This window comes from Solanum lycopersicum, chromosome 3 (genome assembly GCF_036512215.1).
Source record: "Solanum lycopersicum chromosome 3, SLM_r2.1".
Taxonomy (NCBI): domain Eukaryota; kingdom Viridiplantae; phylum Streptophyta; class Magnoliopsida; order Solanales; family Solanaceae; genus Solanum; species Solanum lycopersicum.
Window position 1 is genome coordinate 48,537,267 of NC_090802.1, and position 25,756 is coordinate 48,563,022.

The 25,756-nt window shown below is 40.5% G+C and overlaps 2 protein-coding genes across 2 annotated transcripts; both read right to left on the reverse strand.

Annotated features, from left to right (window-relative positions):
• Positions 1 to 6,657: 6,657 nt before the first annotated feature.
• Positions 6,658 to 10,901, reverse strand: LOC138347625 (uncharacterized). The gene is made up of 7 exons (XM_069295930.1): positions 10,618 to 10,901; positions 10,441 to 10,548; positions 9,539 to 10,372; positions 8,369 to 8,596; positions 7,565 to 7,822; positions 7,241 to 7,330; positions 6,658 to 6,997 (listed from the first exon to the last, which is right to left on the reverse strand). Exons 1-7 carry the CDS (start codon positions 10,899 to 10,901, stop codon positions 6,658 to 6,660), a joined length of 2,142 nt encoding a protein of 713 aa, XP_069152031.1.
• Positions 10,902 to 14,872: 3,971 nt separating this feature from the next.
• On the reverse strand, positions 14,873 to 20,834 carry LOC138347626 (uncharacterized). The gene is made up of 6 exons (XM_069295931.1): positions 18,959 to 20,834; positions 18,057 to 18,890; positions 16,950 to 17,114; positions 16,096 to 16,529; positions 15,284 to 15,408; positions 14,873 to 15,031 (listed from the first exon to the last, which is right to left on the reverse strand). The coding sequence occupies exons 1-6, from the start codon at positions 19,567 to 19,569 to the stop codon at positions 14,873 to 14,875; spliced, it is 2,328 nt and encodes a 775-aa protein (XP_069152032.1). The 5' UTR covers positions 19,570 to 20,834.
• Positions 20,835 to 25,756: the final 4,922 nt, after the last annotated feature.

The window sequence follows — 25,756 nt, forward strand, 5'->3', positions numbered from 1 at the left end:
ATTCTGCCCTTATACACCACAACAAAATGGTGTAGTAGAAAGAAAACATAAATATCTCCTTGAAACAGTAACAACACTTATGTTCCAATCAAAATTGCCCATGAAGTACTGGGAGAATGTGTCTTGACAGCCACATATCTTATTAACAGACTACCTACTAAACTCTTACAAAATAAGTCTCCATATGAATTACTATACCAAAGAAAACCAACCTATTCCCATCTTAGAAGTTTTGGATGCCTTTGTTTTTCAACTACCATGAAGACTCATAAGGATAAATTTGAACCAAGTGCCACAACACATGTATTCATTGGATACCCTTTTAATACAAAAGGCTACAAAGTATTAGATTTGGATACCAAAAGAATTCATGTGTCCAGAGATGTTTTTTTTCATGAAGTTGTATTTTCTTTTGTTATTTCTCCTGATTCAATTTTAGTTCTGTCTTAAAATCTCTTGCAAATCTTTCTGATACATTACCTTGCAAGTCTAGTAAAACAAATGTCTTTGTTAATAATGAAGTGTTGAATGATGATACATTAGTTGAAGTCACTACTAACCATGTTTCCACAAATACTGAAGTTCCTATGCCTCCACCTTTAAATGTTTCTACAAACACTAATACACAAACTCTTGCACCTAAAGTTCCTATAACTCCACCTATAACCCTTGCACCTAGAATATCAGCTAGGCCTATACACACCCCAGGTTACCTAAAAGACTACACTTATACATTACCCAACTTGCATTCTTCAAAATATAATCCATATCACTCACTCACATCTTTTATTTCTTACCCTGACCATGTATGTTTCACTAGCTTGGGTCCTAGTAGTCAACAGTTGATCAATAATATTTCACATGATATTGAACCTCCTTCTTATGAAGAGGCTATTTTGAATCCTGTCTGGCAAGTGGAAATGACACAAGAATTTAATGCCTTGTGTATGCAAATGATACTTGGGAACTAGTAATTTACCTGAAGGAAAGAATGTTATTGGTGTAAATGGGTGTACAAGGTTAAGCACAAGGTTGATGGTAGTGTTGAGAGGTTCAAAGCTAGACTAGTGGTGAAGGGGTATACTCAGCAGGCTGGAATAGATTACAATGAGACATTCTCACCTGTGGTAAAGATGACCACAGTCAGGACTCTAATTTCTTTAGCGGTCAAGAAAGGGTGGAATATGTATCAAGTGGATGTTAACAATGCTTTACTTCATGGTGATTTAAATGAAGAAGTTTACATGGCATTACCACAAGGATTGGCAGTGGACAATAGCAATATGGTCTGTAAATTGAAAAAGTCACTGTATGGTTTGAAGCAGGCAAGTCAACAGTGGTATGACAAGCTAGCAAACAACCTCTATTCAAAAGGATATAATCATTCTAACAGTGATTATTCATTGTTTTACAGAAGGAATGGGCACTTTCTTGTTTCTGTTGCAGTATATGTTGATGATATCATTCTAACTGGGACTGACATAGATGAAATAACTTCTCTAAAGGGTTTCTTACATAATCAGTTCAGAATAAAGGATTTGGGCAGGCTGCATTATTTTCTTGGCCTGAAAATATTGTACAGACACGATGATATTCTTATATCCCAAAGAAAGTTTGTTCTTGATCTCTTGAAAGAATTTAATTCGATGAGTTACAAAACTGCTACTTCACTATTGGATTCTAATGAAAATTGAGACTTACAAAAGGAACACCACTATCATATGTACTCACTACAGAAAGTTAGTGGAAAAACTTAATTTTCTCACCAATACAAGGATGGATATAGCATTTAGTGTGCAACACCTCATTCAGTTTATGCAATATCCTAGAGAACCTCATTTGAAGCCAGCCTATCATGTGCTTAAATATCTTCAACAGGATCCTACATTAGGGATGTTCATATCTAACAAATCTGACCTCACCATCAATGCTTATTGTGATTCAGATTGGGCCTCTTGTCCTGATTCAAGGAAGTCTGTGAGTGACTATTTAGTTCTAATGGGTGATAGCCCTGTTAGTGGGAAGTTCAAGAAACAACCCACAGTGTCATTATATTCAGTAGAAGCAGAGTACAGAGCTGTGAGACAAGTAGTGGGTGAAATTGTGTGGCTGGAAAGGTTACTTGATGAAATCTCAGTGAAGTGTTCCTTACCTATACATGTTTTCTGTGACAGTCAAGCAGCAGTGCACATTGCCAAGAACCAAGTGTTTCACGAGAGAACCAAGCATATCGAAGTAGATTGTCATTTTGTCAGAAATAAGTTGCAGCAAGGGATGATCACACTCTAATACATTCCCACAGATTCACAGTTGGCTGATGTCTTCACTAAAGCTTTAACTGGTGTCAAACATACTAAATTATTGAATAAGTTGTCTATGAACAACTCACCTCCAACTTGACAGGGGTGATAAGATTTAAGTTAGTTATCAGTTAGTTTAATGTGCATTGTTCATTCCCAAAGTTAGTTAATTATTGTACATGTCACGACCGGAATCTAGACCCCAGACAAGACCGGCGTCGTTGACCTCTCAGAGGTCGCAGACAAGCCTACTTACGTCATTCTTACTTTACATAGATAAATTTTAGCGGAAAATTTGAATTTTTTTGATTCTTAAATCATACTTGCTGAATATTCTTAACATTTCATAATCGTTCATCATCAACCATCTAACATTTAAGAGATAAGCAACTGAAAGAAATAATTCATTAAGTATTAATCGTATTTCGCTCAAAATAGCACTAATACAAAGTCTGAACCAAAACAGGAAAGAAACGCTAGTGGAACATGCTCCACTAGCTCAACTCTAAAACTACGCTAGAATGTAAAACAGTAGCATCCTCGAAAGCATGAGGACCTACCAAACTCTGGATTAATACTGACGTCCGGATAGCTGCAACAACGAACCTGTAATTCTAGCGTCCACCTGTGCCTGCACCTAAAAGTAGATGTTCGTATGGAATTAGTACACACTTGTACTAAGTATGGTTATATGCAAGTACACACCAGGGACATGCATGAGGAAGAAGAGCTCTTTTCTAACAACATGATGTTTGGGAGTCAAGTCAGTGGACTTGCTAAAATGAGATTAGGAAAGTTATGCCATGAGAGTGACATGCATCATTATAATCATCGTATTGCACACAAGACATAACATCTTCACATATCACATAACATATAACACATAGTTTCTTTCATATTATTCATTCATATACCATGAGACCTTATTATCATAGACTTAACCTTAAGACTTTCCAAAATGAGGGCTCAACATATGGGACCTCAACTAGGGAGCCTTCTTTAGCAAACACAGAGTCTGCTTCACTCATTCATTCGTATTTCATTTCAATTCATTCATAGGCCAGTGCGAACACCAACTATACCTAGGATGTAGTTTAAGACTTTCATCGGGTTTGCTGTGCAATGATCAGGAATGACCTAATGTCATTACCTGAATCTAGCTCACCTCTTGATTATCCTATCCTAACACCTTCGGTATCATTCATTTCTTTATATGATTCATTTGAGGCTGGCCTCATTCATTCATTGGGAACTTTAACTTTAACCGACATAGATCATGTGAGCATCATGAAATCCAGTGTCTTCACCACACCGAAAAGAGGTGGAATCACCGGCCAAAGCGATTCAATAACATGCTAGCGTATATGGGAATTTAACCCCGCCAGATCCCTATAGTGGCAATATAGGTTCAAAGACTAGGAGATGTATGGAGACCCATACCCGGCAAGCCGGACAGTCTCATCTCATGAGAGTTACGTGAACCTCCGCCCTTCCCGAAAGAAGGCATCACCGCTCATAGCTAGCCTATCGGTGCTCGGTATAAAGTTCCATTACGTTCAACTCATACATCATGGAAGTTGGCTTCTAGTATAAGGACATCATAGCTCAATAGATGATTTCTCATCTCATCATTTGTATTAAGTGTTTTACTCTCAATATTTTCATTAGAGTATTCATAGAGACTGATCTCTTCATTATCTTAAACTCTCATTGGTGAGTACGTATTGGTAACCTTTACTTGGGCTCATTTGAGATTGCTCTCATCATATACATTAGCCTCACATCATGATTGTCACCACATTCTTCATTTCATTACGTATATCTTAGGTCCACTTATTTTTGAATGTATGTTAAACTTATGTGTCTATACATACAAGCCATAGAGCTTCATTTATAGTTTGTTAAGTGATTCTTATTTTTCTAAGATTATGTATTACAAAACTTATGTATCTTGTATATATGTCAAGATCTTTGATTTTTGATCTAAGTAGATGACATTACTCTTGAATATTTCACTCACGTATGACTTATGTATCAATACAACATTACTCTTGAATATTTCACTCACGTATGACTTATGTATCAATACGACATTACTCTTGAATTATTTGGCTACCATTTATATTTTTTTTCATTGACTTTAGTTCTAATATTCGTAATTTAGAACTCTAAATTAAATCTCAACATTTTCGTGACATAATAAATTTTCTATTTTAATTAGAATTCTAGATTAAATTTCAATCATTTACATGAAAGAATAATTTTCTAATTTAATTAGAATTCTAACTTAAATCTCAATATTTACAAAAAAAAAGAATTAATATTCTACTTTTAATTAAAATTCTAAATTAAATCTCAATGTTTACATAAGAGAATTAATTTTCCAACTTTAATTAGAATTTTAATTTATTATTATTATTATTATTTTTAATTAAATTCGCTTGAATAGGGAGGTTGTGGGTTCGAGCCCCCACAACCCCCCTTATTTTCCTCTTAAATTCGCTGGGAATGGAGGCTGTGAGGTGGTGGGTTCGAACCCCCACAGTCTCACCCTTTTTCCCTTAATATTTATACTCCCCCTTTCAGCCCTGAGGTCGTGGGTTCGATCCCCACGCCTCGCATCCCCTTATTATTATTATTTTTTTTCGTTTTAGCGAACTGGGGTCGTGGGTTCGATCCCCCGCCCCAGCATTCCCTTTTAATCTTTTTTTTTCTTTTTAGCGAACTGGGGTCGTGGGTTCGATCCCCCGCCCCAGCATTCCCTTTTAATCCTTTTTTTTTCGCGGATGGGGGTCGTGGGTTCGATCCCCGCCCCCAACATTCTCTTTTTTTTTTCTGCGAACTACTGCTGCCTCACAGGTGAGGTCCCAGGTTCGAATCCTGGTGGCCTCATCTCTTTAAAATTTATTAAATTTCCAGATTTCCTTCATTAAACTTTAGTCCAAATTAAAGTTGCATTGTTGGTGGAATTTTTGGTCATTTTTCAATTCATTTTTATCCATATTTTTACTTGAATTTCTAAGGAAATTCGTAGACTATTTTAACACATTTTAAGTGTATCTTTTATGGGTTTGTTTGGCTAAAAGATTGTTGATCAATTACTATATATTTCACCATGATGGACATCATCTTGTACACCCATTTTACACATAAAATACACATAAAATACACAATAAATACAATCATATTACATTAAACTTTTGGAGCATTACATAAAGAACCTCATTCACCGTAACGTACTTACACAAAATTTCAAGAAAAACATGATTGCCACTCATACGATTCCAAGTACACAAACATAATCATATTCATCGCGAAAACATAATATACCTCTAAATCTACCGGCAATCATACCCAACCTAAAATTCATTGGGAGCTAGTGACAAGGACATACAAAAGGGAACAACCCTAGTTTTCGGAATGAATATCTTGAACCTTAAGGGGTCTCTTGGGAAAGGATTCAAGAGAGAAGAAAACCCATACCTTAATCGATGTTCAAACTTTAATGTTGCTGCCCGGAAAACTCCTCCAAACCACTCCCAATTCACTTCAACGTACACCTCTCTCGACAAACCTCTCTTAGCCTTGACGTTTTGATTACTTTTTCTTTTGCTTAAAAATTTTTGTTAGTTCTTCAAGCATGAAAACTGTTGTTGTTTTGGCAGAAATAATGTGAGGAAGGTGGAGAACGTGAGAGAAGGAGTTAAGAAGCGTGAGAGAGAGAGGACTATTTGGATTAGGAGACTAATTCAAGAATTAGTCAAATAACATTTAAAATAAATAAATACAAATCTGTTTTATTTATTTATTTATTCATTTAAAACATGAAAGGACAATTATGCCCTTAAATACCTATTTATTCTTATTTATATAATTCTTTTTTTTTTTGAATCGTTACATTATCCCCCCCTTAGGAACATTCGTCCCCGAATGACACTACCATTACACCTCATAATGTCAATCAGATCATAACTTAATTGCTATGTACAATCAGCCAATAGCAACAAATACGAAGAGATAAGGAACTATAGTCTTACGAGTAGGAAGCCTAACCTCAAGAATTGAAAAGATGTGGATATCGGGATCTCATGTCGGCCTCAGCCTCCCACGTAGCACCCTCAACAAGATGGTTTCTCCACAATACCTTCACTGTGGCAATCTCCTTGTTCCTCAGCCACTTGACCTGTCTGTCTAAGATCTCAACAGGTATTTTCTCATAGGACAAGTCTTCACCAACTCCCAAACCTTCTACAGGTAGGATTGATGCTGGATCACCTAGGCACTTCTTCAACATATAGACATGAAAGACTGGATGAATAGAAGCTAGCTCCGCAGGCAATGCTAACTCATAGGCCACCTAACCCACGCGCTGTAGGATCTCATATGGCCCCACATACCTCGGACTAAGCTTCCCTTTTCTACCAAATCGCATCACCCCTTTCATAGGCGATATCTTCATGTAAACCTGGTCACCAACGTTAAATTCTAAGGGTCGCTTTCTGTTGTCTGCATATGACTTTTGTCGGCTGTAAGCGGTAGCCAACCTGTCCCTAATCAGTCTAACTTTCTCCAAGGCCTCATGAATGATCTCTGGACCCAGAATAGATGACTCTCCAACCTCGAACCACCCAACTGGAGATCTACACCTCCTACCATACAATGCCTCAAACGATGCCATCCCAATGTTGGAGTGATAGCTATTATTATACGAGAACTCTATCAAAGGTAGATGGTCATCCCAATTACCTCTAAAGTCAATCACACACGCCCTTAACATGTCCTCCAATGTCTGAATAGTACGCTCTGCCTGCCCATCTGTCTGAGAATGAAAGGCAGTACTAAGTTTCACCTGCGTGCCTAAGCTTTTCTGGAAAGATCTCCAAAAATGCGAAGTAAACTGAGCTCCTCTATCTGAAATAATAGACAAAGGGATCCCATACCATCTCACAATCTCATCAATGTAAAGTCTCGCGTAATCCTCGGCCCTGTAAGTAGACTTCACAGGGATAAAGTGGGCAGACTTAGTCAATCTGTCCACAACAACCCATATAGAGTCATGCTGCCTCCTAGTCCTCGGAAGACCAACTACGAAGTCCATATTAATGGCCTCCCATTTCCAAGTCGGAACCTCAATAATCTGAGTCAGACCACCAGGCTTAAGATGCTCTGCCTTAACCTGCTGACAATTAGGACACTTAGCCACATAGTCTGCAATATCCTTCTTCATGCCATCCCACCAATAAATCTGCTTAAGATCATGATACATTTTTGTGGAACCTGGATGTATGGAATATCTGGAACCATGGGCCTCTGTAACAATCTTGGTCCGTAAATCATCTACATCTGGTACGCACAACCGGTTCTGGTATCTAAGTATGCCATCATCTCCCAAATCAAAAGACTCATTCATTTTTAACAACACTGAGTCCTTCATCTCCATCAACACAGGGTCAAGATGCTGACCCTTTTTGACTTCCACCATCAGGGATGATTCAGAACTAGGGTGAACTGAAACACCTCCACTAGTAGAGTCAACCAACCGCACACCCAGTCTGGCCAGTCTGTGTACCTCTTTCACTAGATCCTTCTTCTCATCCTCAACGTGGGCTGTACTCCCCATGCTAATCCTGCTCAAAGCATCAGCCACAACATTAGCCTTACCTGGATGATAGTGCACATTCATGTCATAATCCTTCAGCAGCTCCAACCATCTGCGTTGCCGTAGATTCAGCTCCCTCTGCGTGAACACGTACTGGAGACTTTTATGATCCGTGAACACATCCACATGTACTCCATAAAGATAATGCCTCCACAGCTTCAATGCAAACACCACAGCTGCCAACTCCAAGTCATGAGTGGGATAATTCTTTTCATGAACCTTGAGTTGTCTGGAAGCATAGGCTATCACCTTACCAGCCTGCATAAGAACACATCCCAAACCAACCCTAGATGCATCACAATAGACAGTGTAATTCTCGCCACTCTTAGGCAGAGTAAGCACTGGGGCTGAAGTGAGTCTGTCCTTGAGCTCCTGGAAACTCTTCTCACAAGTCTCCGTCCATTCATACTTGGATTTCTTCTTTGTCAAGGCTGTAAGTGGGGCAGCAATGGAAGAAAATCCCTCCACGAACCTGCGGTAATAACCAGTCAATCCCAGAAAGCTATGGATATAGGTGGGTGTAAGAGGCTTTGGCCACTTCTTAACTGCTTCAGTCTTTCTGGGGTCCACTTCTACACCTTGATCGGACATAACATGGCCCAGGAAGGTCACTGATCTCAGCCAGAATTCACACTTGCTGAATTTGGCATACAACTAATGTTGTCTAAGTACCTGCAAGGTTAGTCTCAAATGTTGTTCATGCTCTTCCTTGGTCTTAGAGTAGATAAGAATGTCATCAATGAATACTATGACGAAAGAGTCAAGGTATTCATGGAAGACTCTATTCATGAGGTCCATAAATGCAGCAGGTGCATTCGTGAGACCGAATGACATAACCAAGAACTCATAATGACCATAACGGGTACGAAAAGCTGTTTTTGGGACATCCCCTTCCCTAACCCTAAGCTGATGATACCCTGAACGAAGATCAATCTTAGAGAAGAAACTAGACCCTTGGAGCTGATCGAACAAATCATCAATTCTGGGAAGTGGATACTTATTCTTTATAGTGACTTTGTTGAGCTGCCGATAATCGATACACATTCTAAGGGTCCCATCCTTTTTCTTTACAAACAACACTGGAGCGCCCCAAGGGGATATGCTCGGCTGAATGAAACCCTTATCAGTGAGATCTTTTAACTGCAGCTTCAACTCCTTGAGTTCTGCTGGAGCCATTCTATAAGGAGGAAATTAGATTGGTTTAGTATCAGGTTCTAAGTCGATACCAAAGTCAATCTCTCGAAGGGGAGGGACTCCAGGCAAATCTTCAGGAAACACATCTAGGAATTCATTTACCACATGCACTGAGTCTATGGAAGGAACGTCATGATCTAAGCCATTAACACTCACAAGATTACATAGTAACCCTTTGGCCATCATTTTATTGGCCTTAAGATTTGAAATCAAGGGGTTAGGGCGAGTCGGATTGTACCCCTCCCAGACTAACTCTTCTTCATTAGGGAAACGAAACCTCACCACTCTACTACGACAGTCCAAGCAAGCATAATGACTGTGAAGCCAGTCCATGCCAAGAATAATATCAAAATCATGCATGGGTAACTCAATCAAGTTTGCACACATAGCCCTGCCACTCACAACTATTGGGCAATTCTGGTATACCCTATCAGCTTTCACATTTTCTCCTAAAGGCGTACTAACCACTATAGGATCATGCAGGACTTCAGGTAGTACTTCAAAAGTAAGGGCAAGTAGAGGAGTCACAAAGGAAAGCGTAGACCTTGGATCAAGTAAAGCATAAACATAAGTTGAGAATACTTGCAGCATACCTGTGACCACATCAGCGGACTTCTCCTGCTCCTCCCTACCTTTCAAGGCATTAAATTTGTTCCTCTTCGGAGGCTCGGCTGCTGCTGCATTATGTGGGGTAGGCCTAGGCTGAGCATTACCCCCAGCCTGACTTCTGTTCTGGGGACAGTCTATGACCATGTGTCCACTCTTACCGCAACCGAAACAGGCATTAGTGCCCTGTCTACATTCTCCAAGGTGAGTTCGGCCACACTTAGTACAAGTCTTCCTTGGACGCTGCATCTCACCTCCATTGCCCCTCTTGGGTTCAGGTCTGCCTCCTCTAGGCATTGTATTTCTCTGAGGGTCAGAATTTCCAGCACTCTGTTGCCCCTTCTTGAATTTGAGCTGCTCGCGGATGCCAAAATTGTTTCCATGGCCTCTATGGCTGGGACCTGCCTGATCTTGAGGCCTAGGCCTCCTAACATCACGTACTCCTCTCCTCTTTCGGCTGTCCTCTACCCGCTGGACATGCATCATTAATCTAGAAAGGTCCATATTATCATGGAGCATCGCAGCCTGACAATCCTCCTCCAGGTCTCCATTGATTCCTGTGAGGAATCTGCTCATCTCCTCCCTGCTGGTAGAAACCAAGGGAGTAGCATACCTGGATAATTTCAACAAAGTTAAGTACTCTCATCACCCTTGTTATCAAATACTAAAGGAAGTACATACCTTGATAACTTCACAAACTTCAGGGAATACTCCCTGACAGTCATGGATCCTTGCTTGAGGTTGATGAACTCCTCAACCTTGGCCTCTTTCATCTCTCTAGGGAAGAACCTTTCCAAAAATGTTGTCTTGAACAGCTCCCAGGTGACAGGCACCCCTCCTAGGACACGGTTATCTCACCACATTTTGCACCAAGTCTGGGCAACATCTTTGAGCTGGTAGGAAGCCAACTCAGCCTTCTCAATATCAGTGGCCCCCATGGCCACCAGTATCTTATGCAACTCGTCTATAAATTCCTGAGGATCTTCTGAAGTCTTAGCCCCTGTGAAAATTGGAGGATTCATCCTCGTGAAGTCTCGCAGTCTGTCAGCTATGCTGCGAACCGGTGGGTTTTCCCTCAGAACATCCTGCCGGTTGACTTGGGCAGTCATAGCTTGGGCCTGCATCGTGATGGCCTGTGCCATCTGGGCTAGAGATGCTGTCACGACCGGAATCTAGACCCCAGACGAGACCGGCGTCGTTGACCTCTCAGAGGTCGCAGACAAGCCTGCTTACGTCATTCTTACTTTACATAGATTAATTTTAGCGGAAAATTTGAAATTTTTGATTCTTTAATCATAATTGCTGAACATTCTTAACTTTTCGTAATCGTTCATCATCAACCATCTAACATTTAAGAGAGAAGTAACTGAAAGTAATAATTCATTAAGTATTAATTGTATGTCGGCCACAATAGCACCAATACAAAGTTTGAACCAAAACAGGAAAGAAACGCTAGTGGAACATGCTCCACTAGCTCAACTCTAAAACTACGCTAGAATGTAAAACAGTAGCATCCTCGAAAGCATGAGGACCTACCAAACTCCGGATGAATACTGACGTCCGGATAGCTGCAACGACGAACCTGTAGCTCTAGCGTCCACCTGTGCCTGCACCTAAAAGTAGATGTTCGTATGGAATTAGTACACACTTGTACTAAGTATGGGTATATGCAAGTACACACCAGGGACATACATGAGAAAGAATAGCTCTTTCCTAACAACATGATTTTTGGAAGTCAAGTCAGTGGACTTGCCAAATTGAGATTGGGAAAGTTATGCCATGAGAGTGACATGCATCATTATAATTATCGTATGGCACACAAAACATAACATATTCATATAGCACATAACATATAACACATACTTTCTCTCATATTATTCATTCGTATACCATGAGACCTTATTATCATAGACTTAACTTTAAGACTTTCCAAAATGAGGGCTCAACATATGGGACCTCAACTAGGGAGCCTTCTTTAGCAAACACAGAGTCTGCTTCACTCATTCATTCGTATTTCATTTCAATTCATTCATAGGCCAGTGCGAACACCAGCTATACCTAGGATGTAGTTTAAGACTTTCATCGGGTTTGCTGTGCAATGATCAGGAATGACCTAATGTCATTACCTGAATCTAGCTCACCTCTTGATTATCCTATCCTAACACCTTCGGTATCATTCATTTCTTTATATGATTCATTTGAGGCTGGCCTCATTCATTCATTGGGAACTTTAACTTTAACCGACATAGATCATGTGAGCATCATGAAATCCAGTGTCTTCCCCACACCGAAAAGAGGTGGAATCACCGGCCAAAGCGATTCAAATAACATGCTAGCGTATATGGGAATTTAACCCCGCCAGATCCCTATAGTGGCAATATAGGTTCAAAGACTAGGAGATGTGTGGAGACCCATACCCGGCAAGCCGGACAGTCTCATCTCATGAGAATTACGTGAACCTCCGCCCTTCCCGAAAGAAGGCATCACCACTCATAGCTAGTCTATCGGTGCTCGGTATAAAGTTCCATTACATGCAACTCATACATCATAGAAGTTTGCTTCTAGTATGAAGACATCATAGCTCAATAGATGATTTCTCATCTCATCATTAGTATTAAGTGTTTTAAACTCAATATTTTTATTAGAGTATTCATAGAGACTGGTCTCTTCATTATCTTACACTCTCATTGGTGAGTATGTATCGGTAACATTTTCTTAAGCTCATTTAAGGTTGCTCTCATCATATGCATTAACCTCACATCATGATTGTCACCACATTCTTTATTTCATTACGTATATCTTAGGTTCACTTATTCTTGAACGTATGTTAAACTTGTACATCTATACATACAAGCCATGAGGCTTCATTTATAGTTCGTTAAGTGAATTCTTGTTTTTCTAAGATTATGTATTACAAGACTTATGTATCTTGTATATATGCCAGGATCTTTGATTTTTATCTAAGTAGATGACATTATTCTTGAATATTTCACTCACGTATGACTTATGTATCAATACGGAGGTTTGGACACGAGAACCCAAATTTTGAATTATTTGGATATCATTTATATTTTTCATTGATTTTTTGTTCTAATATTCATAAATTTAGAACTCTAAGTTAAGTCTCAACATTTTCGTGAAATAATAAATTTTCTATTTTAATTAGAATTCTAAATTAGATTTCAATCATTTACATGAAAGAATAATTTTCTAATTTAATTAGAATTCCAATTTAAATTTCAATATTTACATAAAAGAATTAATATTCTATTTTTAATTAAAATTCTAAATTAAATCTCAATGTTTACATAAAAGAATTAATTTTCCAACTTTAATTAGAATTTTAATTTACTATTATTATTATTTTTAATTAAATTCACTTGAATAGGGAGGTTGTGGGTTCGAACCCCCACAGCCCCCTTATTTTTCCTCTCATTTTCGCTGAAGAGGAGACTGTGAGGTGGTGGGTTCGAACCCCCACAGTCCCTCATATATATATATATTTTTTTTTTATACACTGCTACAGTCCTTGAGGTCGTGGGTTCGATTCCCACGCCTCACGTTTTATTTCTTCCCATTTTTCCCTCTCTCGCGCGCACTTGGAGGTCGTGGGTTCGAATACCACGCCTCCCATTTAATTTACTGAATTAATTCCCTTCCCCTCTTTCCCCAGGTCGCGTGTTCGATTCCCTTCAGTCCCATTTCTTTTCCCTTTTTTCGCGAACTGGGGGTCGGGGGTTCGATTCCCGCCCCCAGCATCTCTTTTTTTTTTCTTTTCTTCCTCTCCCAGTACCCGATTTCGAATCCCCCCTGCTCCATTCTTTTTCCATGCGAATTTCGCCAGTCCCAGCCCCCATTTCGAGCCCCGTCTTCAACATTCCTTTTTAATTATTTTATCAAGGCATGTGTTGGTGAGGTCTCGGGTTTGATCCCTGAAGACCTCACCTATTTTTTTTTAATTCGTTTTTTGCTCAAATTTTCCAGAATGTGTCTAAAACTTATTTCCAGATTCTGGGGCACTACTCCATAATTTTTCACATCCTTTTTACGGGTTAATTTAGCATTTTTTTCTTATACATTCATTAATGTTCTTAAGACAAATTTAGGGGGATGATTTGATCATTTATTGTGACTAGAATTTATAGCCTTTCAACCATGTGAATATTACGAATATTACGATTTTAAGAGCCTCTAATTGCACATAAAACACGAGTAATCTCAAATCTATTAACATGCTAAAGAAAAACTCAAAGTCATGATCAAAATCTTGCACAAATACATACATATTTACATTCATATTTTTCGAAAAACATAAAATATAATCACATCATCATGAACACATATTCGAAACGAGATTATCACCACAAACAAGTATCCCTAAAATTCTATCAACAAGAATACCCAACCTAAGATCATAGGGAGCTAGTGACAGGGACATGCAACGGGGAAACAACCTTAGTTTCGAGATGAATAGTTTGAATCGTAAGGAACCTCTTGGGAAAGGATCCAAGAGAGAAGGAAACCCATACCTTAATCGATATTCAAACTTTAAATGTTGCTGCCCGGAAAACTCCTCCAAACCACTCCCAATTCACTTCAACGTACATCTCACTCAACAAACCTCTCTTAGCCTTGACGTTTTGATTACTTTTTCTTTTGCTTAAAATTTTTTTTTTGTGAGTTCTTCAAGCATGAAAATTGTTGATATTCTGGCAGAAATAATGTAAGGAAGATGGAGAACGTGAGAGAGGGAGTTAAGAAGCGTGAGAGAGAGAGGGCTAATTGGATTAGGAGACTAATTCAAGAATTAGTCAAATAACATTAAAATAAATAAATACAAATCTGTTTTATTTATTTATTTATTTATTTATTCATTTAAAACGTGAAAGGACAATTATGCACTTAAATACCTATTTATTCTTATTTACATAATTCTCTTTCTTTTTTGAATCGTTACATTATCCCCCCCTTAGGAACATTCGTCCCCGAATGACACTACCATTTCACCTTATAATGCCAATGAGATCATAACTTAATTGCTATGTACAATCAGCCAATAGCAATAAATATGAAGAGATAAGGAACTATAGCCTTACGAGTGGGAAGCCTAACCTCAAGAGTTGAAAAGATGTGGATATCGGGATCTCATGTCGGCCTCAGCCTCCCACGTAGCACCCTCAACAAGATGGTTTCTCCACAATACCTTCACTGTGGCAATCTCCTTGTTCCTCAGCCGCTTGACCTGTCTGTCTAAGATCTCAACAGGTACTTCCTAATAGGACAAGTTTTCACCAACCCCCAAACCTTCTACAGGTAGGATTGATGCTGGATCACCTAGGCACTTCTTCAACATCGAGACATGAAAGACTGGATGAACAGAAGCTAGCTCCGCAGGCAATGCTAACTCATAGGCCACCTCACCCACGCGCTGTAGGATCTCATATGGCCCCACATACCTCGGACTAAGCTTCCCTTTTCTACCAAATCGCATCACCCCTTTCATAGGCGATATCTTCAAGTAAACCTGGTCACCAACGTTAAATTCTAAGGGTCGCTTTCTGTTGTCTGCATATGACTTTTGTCGGCTGTAAGCGGTAGCCAACCTGTCTCTAATCATTCTAACTTTCTCCAAGGCCTCATGAATGATCTCTGGACCCAAAATAGATGACTCTCCAACCTCGAACCACCCAACTGGAGATCTACACCTCCTACCATACAATGCCTCAAATGGTGCCATCCCAATGCTGGAGTGGTAGCTATTATTATACGAGAACTCTATCAAAGGTAGATGGTCATCCCAATTACCTCTAAAGTCAATCACACACGCTCTCAACATGTCCTCCAATGTCTGAATAGTGCGCTCTGCCTGCCCATCTGTCTGAGGATGAAAGGCAGTGCTAAGTTTCACCTGCGTGCCTAAGCTTTTCTGGAAAGATCTCCAAAAATGCGAAGTAAACTGAGCTCCTCTATCTGAAATAATAGACAAAGGAATCCCATGCCATCTCACAATCTCATCAATGTAGAGTCTCGCGTAATCCTCGGCCCTGTAAGTGGACTTCACAGGGATAAAGTGGGCAGACTTAGTCAGTCTGTCCACAATAACCCATATAGAATCATGCTGCCTCCTAGTCCTCGGAAGACCAACAACGAAGTCCATATTAATGGCCTCCCATTTCCAAGTCGGAACCTCAATAATCTGAGTCAGACCACCAGGCTTAAGATGCTCTTCCTTAACCTGCTGACAATTAGGACACTTAGCCACATAGTCTGCAATATCCTTCTTCATGCCGTCCCACCAATAAATCTGCTTAAGATCATGATACATTTTTGTGGAACCTGGATGTATGGAATATCTGGAACCATGGGCCTCTGTAACAATCTTGGTCCGTAAATCATCTACATCTGGTACGCACAACCGGTTCTGGTATCTAAGTATGCCATCATCTCCCAAAGCAAAAGACTCATTCATTTTTAACAACACTGAGTCCTTCATCTCCATCAACACAGGATCGAGATGCTGACCCTTCTTGACTTCCACTATCAGGGATGATTCAGAACTAGGGTGAACTAATACACCTCCACTAGTAGAGTCAACCAACCGTACACCCAGCCTGGCCAGTCTGTGTACCTCTTTCACTAGCTCCTTCTTCTCATCCTCAACGTGGGTTGTACTCCCCATGCTCATCCTGCTCAAAGCATCAGCCACAACATTAGCCTTACCTGGATGATAGTGCACATTCATGTCATAATCCTTCAACAGCTCCAACCATCTGCGTTGCCGTAGATTCAGCTCCCTCTGCGTGAACACGTACTGGAGACTCTTATGATCCGTGAACACATCCACGTGTACTCCATATAGATAATGCCTCCATAACTTCAACGCAAACACCACAGCTGCCAACTCCAAGTCATGAGTGGGATAATTCTTTTCATGAACCTTGAGCTGTCTGGAAGCATAAGCTATCACCTTACCAGCCTGCATAAGAACACATCCCAAACCGACCCTAGATGCATCGCAATAGACAGTGTAATTCTCGCCACTCTTAGGCAGAGTAAGCACCGGGGCTGAAGTGAGTCTGTCCTTGAGCTCCTGGAAACTCTTCTCACAAGTGTCCGTCCATTCAAACTTGGATTTCTTCTTTGTCAAGGTTGTAAGTGGGGCAACAATGGAAGAAAATCCCTCCACGAACCTGCGGTAGTAACCAGCCAATCCCAGAAAGCTACAGATATCGGTGGGTGTAAGAGGCTTTGGCCATTTCTTAACTGCTTCAGTCTTTCTGGGGTCCACTTCTACACCTTGATCGGACACAACATGGCCCAAGAAGGTCACTGATCTCAGCCAGAATTCACACTTGCTGAATTTGGCATACAGCTGATGCTGTCTAAGTACCTGCAAGGTTAGTCTCAAATGCTGTTCATGCTCTTCCTTGGTCTTAGAGTAGATGAGAATGTCGTCAATGAATACTATGACGAAAGAGTCAAGGTATTCACGGAAAACTCTGTTCATGAGGTCCATAAATGCAGCAGGTGCATTCGTGAGGCCGAATGACATAACCAAGAACTCATAATGACCATAACGGGTACGAAAAGCTGTTTTTGGGACATCCCTATCCCTAACTCTAAGCTGATGATACCCTGAACGAAGATCAATCTTAGAGAAGAAACTAGACCCTTGGAGCTGATCGCACAAATCATCAATTCTGGGAAGTGGGTACTTATTCTTTATAGTGACTTTGTTGAGCTGCCGATAATCGATACACATTCTAAGGGTCCCATCCTTTTTCTTTACAAACAACACTGGAGCGCCCCAAGGGGATATGCTCGGCTGAATGAAACCCTTATCCGTGAGATCTTTTAACTGCAGCTTCAACTCCTTGAGTTCTGCTGGAGCCATTCTATAAGGAGGAATTGAGATTGGTTTAGTATCAGGTTCTAAGTCGATACCAAAGTCAATCTCTCGAAGGGGAGGGACTCCAGGCAAATCTTCAGGAAACACATCTAGGAATTCATTTACTACAGGCACCGAGTCTATGGAAGGAACGTCATGATCTAAATCATTAACACTCACTAGATGACATAATAACATTTTGGCCATCATTTTATTGGCCTTAAGATTTGAAATCAAGGGGTTAGGACGAATCGGATTGTACCCCTCCCAGACTAACTCTTCCTCATTAGGGAAACGAAACCTCACCACTCTACTACGACAGTCCAAGCAAGCATAATGGTCGTGAAGCCAGTCCATGCCAAGAATAATATCAAAATCATGCATGGGTAACTCAATCAAGTTTGCACACATAGCCTTGCCACTCACAACTATTGGGCAATTCTTGTATAAACTTTCGGTTCTCACATTTTCTCCTAAAGGCGTACTAACCACTATAGGATCATGCAGAACTTCAGGTAGTATTTCAAAGGTAAGGGCAAGCAGAGGAGTTACAAAGGAAAGCGTAGACCCTGGATCAAGTAAAGCATAAACAGAAGTTGAGAATACTTGCAGCATACCTGTGACCACATCAGCGGACTTCTCCTGCTCCTCCCTACCTTTCAAGGCATAAAATCTGTTCCTCTTCGGAGGTTCGGCTGCTGCTGCATTATGTGGGGTAGGCCTAGGCTGAGCATTACCCCCAGCCTGACCTCTGTTCTGGGGACAGTCTATGACCATGTGTCCACTCTTACCACAACCGAAACAGGCATTAGTGCCCTGTCTACATTCTCCAAGGTGCATTCGGCCACACTTAGTACAAGTCTTCCTTGGACGCTGCATCTCACCTCCATTGCCCCTCTTGGGTTCGGGTCTGCCTCCTCTAGGCGTTGTATTTCTCTGAGGGTCAGAATTTCCAGCACTCTGTTGCCCCTTCTTGAATTTGGGCTGCTCGCGGACGCTAAAATTGTTTCTATGGCCTCCATGGCTGGGACCTGCCTGATCTTGAGGTCTAGGCCTCCTAACATCACGAACACCTCTCCTCTTTCGGCTGTCCTCTACCTGCTGGACATGCATCATTAATCTAGAAAGGTCCATATTATCATAGAGCATCGCAGCCCGACAATCTTCCTCCAGGTCTCCATTGATTCCTGTGAGGAATCTGCTCATCTCCTCCCTGCTGGTAGAAACCAAGGGAGTAGCATACCTGGATGATTTCAACAAAGTTAAGTACTCTCATCATTCTTGTTATCAAATACTAAGGGAAGTGCATACCTTGATAACTTCACAAACTTCAGGGAATACTCCCTGACAGTCATGGATCCTTGCTTGAGGTTGATGAACTCCTCAACCTTGGCCTCTTTCATCTCTCTAGGGAAGAACCTTTCCAAAAATGCTGTCTTGAACAGCTCCCAGGTGACTGGCACCCCTCCTAGGACATGGCTATCTCGCCACATTTTGCACCAAGTCTGTGCAACATCTTTGAGCTGGTAGGAAGCCAACTCAGCCTTCTCAATATCAGTGGCCCCCATGGCCACCAGTATCTTATGCAACTCGTCTATAAATTCCTGGGGATCTTCTGAAGTCTTAGCCCCTTTGAAAATTGGAGGATTCATCCTCGTGAAGTCTCGCAGTCTGTCAGCTATGCTGCGAGCCGGTGGGTTTTCCCTCAGAACATCCTGCCGGTTGACTTGGGCAGTCATAGCTTGGGCCTGCATCGTGATGGCCTGTGCCATCTGGGCTAGAGATGCCCTCACCTCCGCATCAGTCAACCCAGCTGGGTTCACTGGCATGGCCACTCCTTCAGCTGGAGCCTGGGGTGGATTCTGATTACCCCTAGCTGCTGCTGCTCCCGTCCTCAGACCCTTAGTTCCCCAGGTATTCATTCTCTGAAAACAGCAAGGTTGATGTTAGACACGTTCGTAACACCAAGAATTTAAACATTAGGAAAAGCACAATAAGATAAGAAGAAGGGAAGTTTTTCCTACGCATCGTGCAGTCTCTAATCCAGGATAGTGGTGCACTTCACTACCATGACTTAGAAACTACTCAATGTGGTTGATGTGAACTCATTATTCGAGGAATTTAACCTAGCTCTCTGATACCAACTTTGTCACGACCGGAATCTAGACCCCAGACGAGACCGGCGTCGTTGACCTCTCAGAGGTCGCAGACAAGCCTGCTTACGTCATTCTTACTTTACATAGATTAATTTTAGCGGAAAATTTGAAATTTTTGATTCTTTAATCATAATTGCTGAACATTCTTAATTTTTCGTAATCGTTCATCATCAACCATCTAACATTTAAGAGAGAAGCAACTGAAAGTAATAATTCATTAAGTATTAATTGTATGTCGGCCACAATAGCACCAATACAAAGTTTGAACCAAAACAGGAAAGAAACGCTAGTGGAACATGCTCCACTAGCTCAACTCTAAAACTACGCTAGAATGTAAAACAGTAGCATCCTCGAAAGCATGAGGACCTACCAAACTCCGGATGAATACTGACGTCCGGATAGCTGCAACGACGAACCTGTAGCTCTAGCGTCCACCTGTGCCTGCACCTAAAAGTAGATGTTCGTATGGAATTAGTACACACTTGTACTAAGTATGGGTATATGCAAGTACACACCAGGGACATACATGAGAAAGAATAGCTCTTTCCTAACAACATGATTTTTGGAAGTCAAGTCAGTGGACTTGCCAAATTGAGATTGGGAAAGTTATGCCATGAGAGTGACATGCATCATTATAATTATCGTATGGCACACAAAACATAACATATTCATATAGCACATAACATATAACACATACTTTCTCTCATATTATTCATTCGTATACCATGAGACCTTATTATCATAGACTTAACTTTAAGACTTTCCAAAATGAGGGCTCAACATATGGGACCTCAACTAGGGAGCCTTCTTTAGCAAACACAGAGTCTGCTTCACTCATTCATTCGTATTTCATTTCAATTCATTCATAGGCCAGTGCGAACACCAGCTATACCTAGGATGTAGTTTAAGACTTTCATCGGGTTTGCTGTGCAATGATCAGGAATGACCTAATGTCATTACCTGAATCTAGCTCACCTCTTGATTATCCTATCCTAACACCTTCGGTATCATTCATTTCTTTATATGATTCATTTGAGGCTGGCCTCATTCATTCATTGGGAACTTTAACTTTAACCGACATAGATCATGTGAGCATCATGAAATCCAGTGTCTTCCCCACACCGAAAAGAGGTGGAATCACCGGCCAAAGCGATTCAAATAACATGCTAGCGTATATGGGAGTTTAACCCCGCCAGATCCCTATAGTGGCAATATAGGTTCAAAGACTAGGAGATGTGTGGAGACCCATACCCGGCAAGCCGGACAGTCTCATCTCATGAGAATTACGTGAACCTCCGCCCTTCCCGAAAGAAGGCATCACCACTCATAGCTAGTCTATCGGTGCTCGGTATAAAGTTCCATTACATGCAACTCATACATCATAGAAGTTTGCTTCTAGTATGAAGACATCATAGCTCAATAGATGATTTCTCATCTCATCATTAGTATTAAGTGTTTTAAACTCAATATTTTTATTAGAGTATTCATAGAGACTGGTCTCTTCATTATCTTACACTCTCATTGGTGAGTATGTATCGGTAACATTTTCTTAAGCTCATTTAAGGTTGCTCTCATCATATGCATTAACCTCACATCATGATTGTCACCACATTCTTTATTTCATTACGTATATCTTAGGTTCACTTATTCTTGAACGTATGTTAAACTTGTACATCTATACATACAAGCCATGAGGCTTCATTTATAGTTCGTTAAGTGAATTCTTGTTTTTCTAAGATTATGTATTACAAGACTTATGTATCTTGTATATATGCCAGGATCTTTGATTTTTATCTAAGTAGATGACATTATTCTTGAATATTTCACTCACGTATGACTTATGTATCAATACGGAGGTTTGGACACGAGAACCCAAATTTTGAATTATTTGGATATCATTTATATTTTTCATTGATTTTTTGTTCTAATATTCATAAATTTAGAACTCTAAGTTAAGTCTCAACATTTTCGTGAAATAATAAATTTTCTATTTTAATTAGAATTCTAAATTAGATTTCAATCATTTACATGAAAGAATAATTTTCTAATTTAATTAGAATTCCAATTTAAATTTCAATATTTACATAAAAGAATTAATATTCTATTTTTAATTAAAATTCTAAATTAAATCTCAATGTTTACATAAAAGAATTAATTTTCCAACTTTAATTAGAATTTTAATTTACTATTATTATTATTTTTAATTAAATTCACTTGAATAGGGAGGTTGTGGGTTCGAACCCCCACAGCCCCCTTATTTTTCCTCTCATTTTCGCTGAAGAGGAGACTGTGAGGTGGTGGGTTCGAACCCCCACAGTCCCTCATATATATATATATTTTTTTTTTATACACTGCTACAGTCCTTGAGGTCGTGGGTTCGATTCCCACGCCTCACGTTTTATTTCTTCCCATTTTTCCCTCTCTCGCGCGCACTTGGAGGTCGTGGGTTCGAATCCCACGCCTCCCATTTAATTTACTGAATTAATTCCCTTCCCCTCTTTCCCCAGGTCGCGTGTTCGATTCCCTTCAGTCCCATTTCTTTTCCCTTTTTTCGCGAACTGGGGGTCGGGGGTTCGATTCCCGCCCCCAGCATCTCTTTTTTTTTTTTCTTTTCTTCCTCTCCCAGTACCCGATTTCGAATCCCCCCTGCTCCATTCTTTTTCCATGCGAATTTCGCCAGTCCCAGCCCCCATTTCGAGCCCCGTCTTCAACATTCCTTTTTAATTATTTTATCAAGGCATGTGTTGGTGAGGTCTCGGGTTTGATCCCTGAAGACCTCACCTATTTTTTTTTAATTCGTTTTTTGCTCAAATTTTCCAGAATGTGTCTAAAACTTATTTCCAGATTCTGGGGCACTACTCCATAATTTTTCACATCCTTTTTACGGGTTAATTTAGCATTTTTTTCTTATACATTCATTAATGTTCTTAAGACAAATTTAGGGGGATGATTTGATCATTTATTGTGACTAGAATTTATAGCCTTTCAACCATGTGAATATTACGAATATTACGATTTTAAGAGCCTCTAATTGCACATAAAACACGAGTAATCTCAAATCTATTAACATGCTAAAGAAAAACTCAAAGTCATGATCAAAATCTTGCACAAATACATACATATTTACATTCATATTTTTCGAAAAACATAAAATATAATCACATCATCATGAACACATATTCGAAACGAGATTATCACCACAAACAAGTATCCCTAAAATTCTATCAACAAGAATACCCAACCTAAGATCATAGGGAGCTAGTGACAGGGACATGCAACGGGGAAACAACCTTAGTTTCGAGATGAATAGTTTGAATCGTAAGGAACCTCTTGGGAAAGGATCCAAGAGAGAAGGAAACCCATACCTTAATCGATATTCAAACTTTAAATGTTGCTGCCCGGAAAACTCCTCCAAACCACTCCCAATTCACTTCAACGTACACCTCACTCAACAAACCTCTCTTAGCCTTGACGTTTTGATTACTTTTTCTTTTGCTTAAAATTTTTTTTTTGTGAGTTCTTCAAGCATGAAAATTGTTGATATTCTGGCAGAAATAATGTAAGGAAGATGGAGAACGTGAGAGAGGGAGTTAAGAAGCGTGAGAGAGAGAGGGCTAATTGGATTAGGAGACTAATTCAAGAATTAGTCAAATAACATTAAAATAAATAAATACAAATCTGTTTTATTTATTTATTTATTTATTTATTCATTTAAAACGTGAAAGGACAATTATGCACTTAAATACCTATTTATTCTTATTTACATAATTCTCTTTCTTTTTTGAATCGTTACATTATCCCCCCCTTAGGAACATTCGTCCCCGAATGACACTACCATTTCACCTCATAATGCCAATGAGATCATAACTTAATTGCTATGTACAATCAGCCAATAGCAATAAATATGAAGAGATAAGGAACTATAGCCTTACGAGTGGGAAGCCTAACCTCAAGAGTTGAAAAGATGTGGATATCGGGATCTCATGTCGGCCTCAGCCTCCCACGTAGCACCCTCAACAAGATGGTTTCTCCACAATACCTTCACTGTGGCAATCTCCTTGTTCCTCAGCCGCTTGACCTGTCTGTCTAAGATCTCAACAGGTACTTCCTAATAGGACAAGTTTTCACCAACCCCCAAACCTTCTACAGGTAGGATTGATGCTGGATCACCTAGGCACTTCTTCAACATCGAGACATGAAAGACTGGATGAACAGAAGCTAGCTCCGCAGGCAATGCTAACTCATAGGCCACCTCACCCACGCGCTGTAGGATCTCATATGGCCCCACATACCTCGGACTAAGCTTCCCTTTTCTACCAAATCGCATCACCCCTTTCATAGGCGATATCTTCAAGTAAACCTGGTCACCAACGTTAAATTCTAAGGGTCGCTTTCTGTTGTCTGCATATGACTTTTGTCGGCTGTAAGCGGTAGCCAACCTGTCTCTAATCATTCTAACTTTCTCCAAGGCCTCATGAATGATCTCTGGACCCAAAATAGATGACTCTCCAACCTCGAACCACCCAACTGGAGATCTACACCTCCTACCATACAATGCCTCAAATGGTGCCATCCCAATGCTGGAGTGGTAGCTATTATTATACGAGAACTCTATCAAAGGTAGATGGTCATCCCAATTACCTCTAAAGTCAATCACACACGCTCTCAACATGTCCTCCAATGTCTGAATAGTGCGCTCTGCCTGCCCATCTGTCTGAGGATGAAAGGCAGTGCTAAGTTTCACCTGCGTGCCTAAGCTTTTCTGGAAAGATCTCCAAAAATGCGAAGTAAACTGAGCTCCTCTATCTGAAATAATAGACAAAGGAATCCCATGCCATCTCACAATCTCATCAATGTAGAGTCTCGCGTAATCCTCGGCCCTGTAAGTGGACTTCACAGGGATAAAGTGGGCAGACTTAGTCAGTCTGTCCACAATAACCCATATAGAATCATGCTGCCTCCTAGTCCTCGGAAGACCAACAACGAAGTCCATATTAATGGCCTCCCATTTCCAAGTCGGAACCTCAATAATCTGAGTCAGACCACCAGGCTTAAGATGCTCTTCCTTAACCTGCTGACAATTAGGACACTTAGCCACATAGTCTGCAATATCCTTCTTCATGCCGTCCCACCAATAAATCTGCTTAAGATCATGATACATTTTTGTGGAACCTGGATGTATGGAATATCTGGAACCATGGGCCTCTGTAACAATCTTGGTCCGTAAATCATCTACATCTGGTACGCACAACCGGTTCTGGTATCTAAGTATGCCATCATCTCCCAAAGCAAAAGACTCATTCATTTTTAACAACACTGAGTCCTTCATCTCCATCAACACAGGATCGAGATGCTGACCCTTCTTGACTTCCACTATCAGGGATGATTCAGAACTAGGGTGAACTAATACACCTCCACTAGTAGAGTCAACCAACCGTACACCCAGCCTGGCCAGTCTGTGTACCTCTTTCACTAGCTCCTTCTTCTCATCCTCAACGTGGGTTGTACTCCCCATGCTCATCCTGCTCAAAGCATCAGCCACAACATTAGCCTTACCTGGATGATAGTGCACATTCATGTCATAATCCTTCAACAGCTCCAACCATCTGCGTTGCCGTAGATTCAGCTCCCTCTGCGTGAACACGTACTGGAGACTCTTATGATCCGTGAACACATCCACGTGTACTCCATATAGATAATGCCTCCATAACTTCAACGCAAACACCACAGCTGCCAACTCCAAGTCATGAGTGGGATAATTCTTTTCATGAACCTTGAGCTGTCTGGAAGCATAAGCTATCACCTTACCAGCCTGCATAAGAACACATCCCAAACCGACCCTAGATGCATCGCAATAGACAGTGTAATTCTCGCCACTCTTAGGCAGAGTAAGCACCGGGGCTGAAGTGAGTCTGTCCTTGAGCTCCTGGAAACTCTTCTCACAAGTGTCCGT